Source organism: Microtus oregoni, unplaced genomic scaffold (assembly GCF_018167655.1).
Source record: "Microtus oregoni isolate MIOR12 unplaced genomic scaffold, Mior012 000033F_ref0000390, whole genome shotgun sequence".
NCBI classification, from domain to species: Eukaryota; Metazoa; Chordata; class Mammalia; order Rodentia; family Cricetidae; genus Microtus; species Microtus oregoni.
The window spans coordinates 16,999,808-17,006,707 of record NW_024543092.1 but is presented as its reverse complement, the minus strand read 5'-3'; the positions used below and the strand labels follow the sequence as shown (position 1 = coordinate 17,006,707).

The 6,900-nt window shown below is 50.6% G+C and overlaps 1 protein-coding gene across 3 annotated transcripts in view; it reads right to left on the bottom strand.

Moving 5' to 3' along the window:
* Positions 1–3: 3 nt before the first annotated feature.
* Positions 4–6,900, bottom strand: part of Tmem181 (transmembrane protein 181) — a 57,719-nt gene continuing 50,822 nt past the window's right edge. For all 3 annotated transcript variants that reach the window (XM_041680141.1, XM_041680142.1, XM_041680143.1), the window contains exons 12-17: positions 6,300–6,402; positions 5,890–5,941; positions 4,509–4,591; positions 3,531–3,620; positions 2,870–2,936; positions 4–2,092 (exon numbers count right to left, since the gene is read on the bottom strand). In XM_041680141.1, coding sequence (XP_041536075.1) covers positions 2,014–2,092; positions 2,870–2,936; positions 3,531–3,620; positions 4,509–4,591; positions 5,890–5,941; positions 6,300–6,402 — 474 coding nt within the window. In that variant the 3' untranslated portion in view covers positions 4–2,013. The remainder of the gene's footprint in view (positions 2,093–2,869; positions 2,937–3,530; positions 3,621–4,508; positions 4,592–5,889; positions 5,942–6,299; positions 6,403–6,900) is intronic.

Sequence of the window (6,900 nt, the reverse complement as noted above, 5' to 3'; positions counted from 1 at the left end):
AACTTAAATTTATAAAACTTTAATTCCCTTAGAGCAAAACAATCTTCTCATTACTATCAAAAGTTTCTGGTTAGTGTTTGACCCTAAGACCTACAGCTTCAGTCTGCCCAACCAAGTCTCTAGATCTGTAGGCAGAGTCTACACAGCTTATAATCCATGATTGTGCATGACGCAAGGGAGGAAAGTGTGAAAACACTTTCATGACCACTTCCCCTTAGGTGCTTCTTTGTAATTCCTATTTCCAACAAAAAAAAAAATCATTCCCTTATTTTAGTTTCACAGACACGAGGATCAGTCTATAATTATACTGCAGGACAGAATTAAAAGTCCGCAAGTCTACATAAATGCTTAAAATACCTTACACTGACTGATAAACAGCATCCTAAATCATGGAGAATTTTTTATAATGATCAAAGCATGTAAACTATCACATATTGGAACGTCTTGAGATCAGCACAAGTCAGTGTCTAGAAGACAGCAGCTGCAGTGGTCTGTTAGGAGCTGGTGTTGGTAGCAACCTTCCAAGGTCTCTGAGAACACCGACTCGGGGATCACAGTGCTGCAAGTGTCAGAATCATGTAAACTGGTCACCTTGCAGCCAGAGTTGTCATTCAAATGTTCCTATTTGTAAGGTTCTTTTTAAACAATGCACATGGAATCCATACTAAAGTACACTGACGTTTAAGAAGACGGGCAGGCAGAGTGAAGTCTCCAGGCATCTCTGGGCAGTAACCTGCAGCTCAGAGCAGAAATCTGAGTTGGTGCATAGATGAAGGGAACACGGGCAGCTGTTCCTGGGCCTCTGGGTTTGCAGCGTTCACCAAGGTGTTGGTGGGAGGCTCCATGGAGTGTGATGGAGAACAGCGACACACACGGGACTTCCAGTGTTGAACTGCACTAGTGCGGCTAGTGCGGGTGACATCCCTTTTCTACAGCAACACTCCAAGGACAGAACGACCATCAAGTAAGTTCCTTCATCTGAAGGTGTCTCCATAGCCATTCAGAATGTTTAACTTTGTCTTCATTTTAGTTCCCAATGTTAAACTGAAAACTTTTGGTAATAAAGAATTTCTGATACAGTAGTATTTTACATAGCTTTCATTAAAAACAAAAAACAAAACAAAAAAAAAAAAAACCAAGCCAGAACTCTTTGGGGTTTCACAATTCAGTGGAGTTGTAGAAACTCTTGGACTGGGAAGGGCACCCTGTTTTCCATCCTTACCACAGGAAGAGAAGACCCAATCCTATCGTGTACACTGACACTTGGACACAGACCCTTCAAAAGCACCGTGGCATAATACCTTGTATACAGGACTACTGACTTGTAGACACCTTGGCCTCCTCCAGTCTGGCACCCTCATGTGCACACACACACATACACCCCCTGACTCAACTGCTCCGGGGCAGTAGTGGACTGCCACCTACTACCCACCATTCCTGACAGCTACATTGTGCGTGGCTCACCAGATGCCATCAAGGCCATCATTCCAGATGCTCGGGAGTCAGCGCTCTGACCACTCACGTCTGTGGAGATGGAGGCAGTCTGCCCACCTGAGGCAGGTGTGGGCCCAGCTCCACACTGAGGATAGAGTGCTACAGAAAGGAGCCCTGGAGAAGAGACTACCATGCTGGGACCTCGGTCATCAGGCCTTCCACCAACTCAGAGTTAGCAAATTGCTTTTTAAGAGGAAACAGTACATAATTCTTTTTATTAAAATGGGTAATTTCTCCTCATGATAGCACACAGACTTCGTCTCGTCCAGTATCTCTGTGAAAGGATCTGCCTTTGGGTTCGCTACCAGCCAGCCTCTTGGGGAATAGTGGAGCTACCCGACAGCAGACTCCAACCACACATCTCGATCCTTTTGGTTTTTCTTTTTAAAAATATGTAAACAAATAAGGAACAGGAAACCTTTGCTTCCAGGAAGAGTCCAGACACACACAGGCAGAAGAACCAGGACACGTCACTAGGGAAACCTCCGGCCCCCGTGCTGTCCCGCCTGCTGCCAGGGCTCAGTCACTGTCCGACTCCTCCTTGTACTTGGCCCGGATGGCCTGGCCATTCTGGAGAGGCATTTCTTCATAGTCGCTCCTGCCACAGAAGAGACCTTTGACACGCTGCCCTCTGGCAGGGCTTTCCCGTGTGTGCATGTGAGTGAAAGGCAGAGGGCAATCGAGTGTCTCCCTTAATCATTCTCCACCTCGTTTTATCTGCCTGTTTACAGGGTCTCTTACAGAACTGAGCTCACTGATTCAGCTGCAGTGGCTGGTCACCGAGCTCCAGGGATCCTTGCATCCCCAATCCCCAGTGCTGGGACTGTAGACCCACTGGAGCAGTGGGCCTGACTTTTCTTTGTGTTGTGTTTTGTTTTATGAGACAGGGTCTCACTACATAACCTTGGTTGGCCTTGAACTCAAAGATCCTCCTGCTTCTATCTCCTAAGTGCTAGGATTAAAAGGGTGTGCCACCCCATCCAGCTCAAAATCTGGCATTTTACCAGGGTCCTCAGGCTTTATATAGCAGGAATTTACTAAGTCACCTCTCCAGCCCCCGTCTGTTAGCCCTTGACTGCCTCTGTTGTCACACTGACTGCTGTCCGGAAAGAACTCCTCTCACAGCCTCCCTCTTGGTCAGCCGACACTTGTCCCCTCTCCCCAGCCGACTCCCCGCACCTATTAGTTCAGACAAACCTGGTCTGTAGTTACCACACACGCAGGCCTTCCACAAAGTGGAATGCCACTAAATCCAAGCGAAGCACACAAAACAAAGCCATAAAACTCCCTCCGCCACTCCCAGGCAACAGTCTCCAAATGCTGTCATTTCAGTAAGCAGAGACAGGCTGGAAGGTGCAAGGTGACTGTGACTTACCCGTAAATCACATCATCATCAGAGTCGTTCAGCATGGAAAAGGCAGGGTTGTCTTTTAGCTGCGACTCTGAAAATCAACAAAAGCATTTTGAATGAGAGCATTTTGTGTTATTAGCCCAGGTAGGAGTCCAAGGAACTTGGACCCAAGCCCTAAACAAACTTAGAGAGACGTGCTGTGAGACTATGACATCATAGGCACAGCACTGCCGTGTCCCGTGTTCAGCTGTGACATCATAGACACAGCACTGCCGTGTCCCGTGTTCAGCTGTGACATCATACACACAGCACTGCCGTGTCCCGTGTTCAGCTGTGAAATCATAGACACAGCACTGCCGTGTCCCGTGTTCAGCTGTGACATCATAGACACAGCACTGCCGTGTCCCGTGATCAGCTGTGACATCATAGGCACAGCACTGCCGTGTCCCGTGTTCAGCTGTGACATCATAGACACAGCACTGCCGTGTCCCGTGTTCAGCTGTGACATCATACACATAGCACTGCTGTGTCCCGTGTTCAGCTGTGTTGAACACAGGCCACCATTGTTCAGGCTGCCATTCACCTGCCTTCTCTCTGTCACAGAGCCTGCACCTGGGAAAACCAGAGCCAATGGAAATTTCTATTTCAGCTCTCTGGACACCGACCCAGACCCGAGGTGGCTCACCGTACAGCGCATTCTTGGATGGAGAGTACACGAAGGCCAGCGTGTACAGGTAAAAGTTCAGCAGGCCGTAGAAAGACAGGAATTCTGCTGGTGGTGCTGGTCAAGGGAGAAGCGTGGGTTTGGACACACAAGCCTCCGCCTCCTCCCCCTATTCCCCAGAATCCCTTTCTGGGATGAACTACTGACCAGCCTAGTGGGTCCACGGACCAGGAGCCAGGATGCCCCAGCTCAAGCTCATGGCTAGATGTCACAAGAACCCTTCATGGTACATAACTCCCAAAGAACAGGAAGGGGATGAGGTCCTACTGACCCAGGCTCGGAGTGATCCCCACCTCCTCCACACTACAGACCCCCAAGCACCTAAGAAATCAGTGTAGAGCTTAATCACAAGTAATAAAAAAGCCATCCTAAATCCTAAGACACACATGCTTCCCATCCACCTGACCGCGACAGAAGCCAGGAGAAACAGTATGGACTGGGCACAGCGGGAATCCAAGCTCCAGGGCTGAGTGAGCCAAACTGTCGTCACAGTGACACTGGCATCCGACCGCACCTGAATGGTGCCTCGAAGGAGCTGCTGGCACACAGAACTCCAACCATCCCTGCCTGTTCCTCGGTGCGCGCGCGCTCTCTCTCTCTTTCTCTCTCTCTCTCTCTCTCTCTCTGCTAGAGGGAGCACGGGAGTAAGCAGCTCAGGACTGACTGCCACACTGAGAATGGTCCAGTGCGGTCAGCAGTTTGGATCCAGGCTATGCAGTGACTAACCTTGGGCACGGACTCAGCCCTGCTGTGTGTGAGCTTCCTGTCTAACAAGGAGGACTACCAGGGCCAACAGGGAGCTGAAAGGGGGCAAGGCATGCCTGAGGCCTGCTGAGCACAGGTCCTAAGGGGCTGACCCATCCCTTGTTAATGTCCAAAGCTAAGGTGTTGACCATGAGCACGGGCAGCCCGCAGGCCTGGTTCCCCTTGACAGGATATAGTTCTGGTAGTGAGCCGACAGTTCTGCTACAAAGTTGTCTTGCAACACTTGTGCTCCAAACCTCAGGTAGAGGATGACGATGCTGAAAGAGAAGGGGGAACCACGGTGTAAAGACACAGAAGAGCTCGCTCCGTTAAGACTTAACAGGACATTCTACACACATACCTCTGCGACCCCCATGGTCACCCTGGCTCCCGGGAAAACAACATCTGCTACATGTTGCCCAAGCAACTAGAAAAGCAGTATGGGCACCACTGGAGGCTTTGACAGTCCCTGGAACTTATTCAAAGATACAGCTGCCTGGGGGAGGGCTTTGTGGATGGCCGCCACCTGCCCCGACAGCCCAACAGTGGCTTCTCATTCATGTCTGCTGACAGCTCATGTGGGGTTCTCTCTTTAGCACCAAAAGGGTCTTGAGGCCGAGATACTCCTCAGGTAACCTCAAAGGATGTGTTTCCTTGAGGTGGGTGACTGCTTGTGTTAGGTAGGGTTCAGATGGAGGAAGGAAAAGTGGGGCTAATGGCTTCACCAGCCAGGACCTTCAGGATGGAACACTTACGACCCAGACCATTAAATAACTGTTTTTGGTTTTGGTGTTTTGAGACAGGGTGACTCTGTGTAGCCCTGGCTGTCCTGGAGTGTACTCTGCAGACTGAGAGAGCGAACTCTCTCGAACTCAGAGATCCACCTGTTTCTGCCTTCCACATGCTGGCATTAAAGGTGTGTGCCACCATGGTCTGGCTGTTAAATAACTTTAATCAGGAGCCCTCTGAGTTCATGGATATGTGTGGCCACAAGTACCCTGAATTAACTCCACACAGGAGCTAACAGGCAGGATGGGAATATGTCCTGAGGGTGGGGAAAGGCTCCATGCCTGTCATGTCTACAAGAGGACCTGCGTTTAGATCCCAGTGCCAGGTCAAAGCCTGGGTGGTGGAGGGTGTCTGTAAGCGCTGGGGAAGTGGGCAGACTGTTGAACAGCCAGTCCAACTGTTAGAGAACACGGGGTCCAGTGAAGTCCCTGTCTCTAAAAAAGTAAGATGGAGAACCGGGCTGACCAGATGGCTCAGTAGGAAAAGATGCCTGAGGCCAGGCCTGACGACCTGAGTTCTGCCCATGGACAGCACATGGGAGGAGCAAGCAGCAGAGAATCGGTTCTGGCATCTTTTCCTCTGATACATTCCACACACGTGCACCACCCCAACACACACAGTGCATTAGTGAATTAGTTCATATAAAATGAGAAGAAGACACTCGTGTTGACTCTCTGGCTCCAAACACACACGTGTACACACTCAGACACTCACATGCATACACACCCAAGCACACCCTGATGTACACATGCGTGCACGCCCACAGCTACACACAATAAAGCCTTACCTGATAACAAGCACTACAAAAGTCAATGCGGTCAAGAACTTTAACCTGAGGTCTGAAAAAGAAGGAGACATTCCCATTAGCAAAGTCCACCTCGCCTCAGAGTCTGAAAGACACAAAGACGATAAACAAAGCCACCCCTGGGCAGGCCCTCTTCCTTGCATGCTCTATGCGTGTTCTACCGTGGCTGGGGAAGACCACACACAGTGGAGCCCAACACAGTGGTTTCAGACAAAGGACCCTAAATCTTGTGCCTTGCCCTGATCAAGGACAGTATTATTAATGGTCCTTATAGGTCTCTGGCAGTTCTCACAACCCTGTGGCTTCTTTCCAAATTGCCAATCCTTCCTGAGGCATCTCATGGCTTTCTAGGGCCAAAGGCTGCTGCCCATGCGTCCCAGAGAGGCACTCACCCACGTAAGGCATGTGACGAAGCTCAGAGCATGCCCGCACTACCAAGAACAGGAGGTACAAAATGTACAGGGTGGCTACCACCATGAAGAAAACCTTCATGCCCTGGAATAAAGGAGACAGCTGAGGTGAGACCAGGCGTCCCAGTGTCGAAGCCCAGTGTGGTTAGAGGGGACCCCTCACTGCCACAGCACCAGGAAGGGCTCCCCAAACACAGGCATCTCATGCCAAGGTCACTCAAATCTACGCATCAGTGCTTTGTCTAGAGCCTAAGGCAACTGGTGGTGGCCACCAAAGCCTTTGCCTGGGTGGGGACTGCTGCCTGTGCTACTGAGGGCAAAGGTCATGCTGACAGGGCTGGACCCAGCTGGTCCTCATGTAAGTCTTGACTGTTCCAGGCCTTGTGTTCCCGAGAAAGGAGGGGCTGAAAGGAAGATTCTAGGAGAGCTCAGGTCTGGAAGCATTTATTCCCATCCATGGCTGAGGATGGGAACGCCCTTGTCTGAGGGCAGGAGGTCAGTGGGTCCCTTGAGAGGGTGAGGGGAGGGTGAGGTGTGCTCTCCTCATGGAGCCTTCTTGACTGTGGGGCTCCTCGAGGTGGGA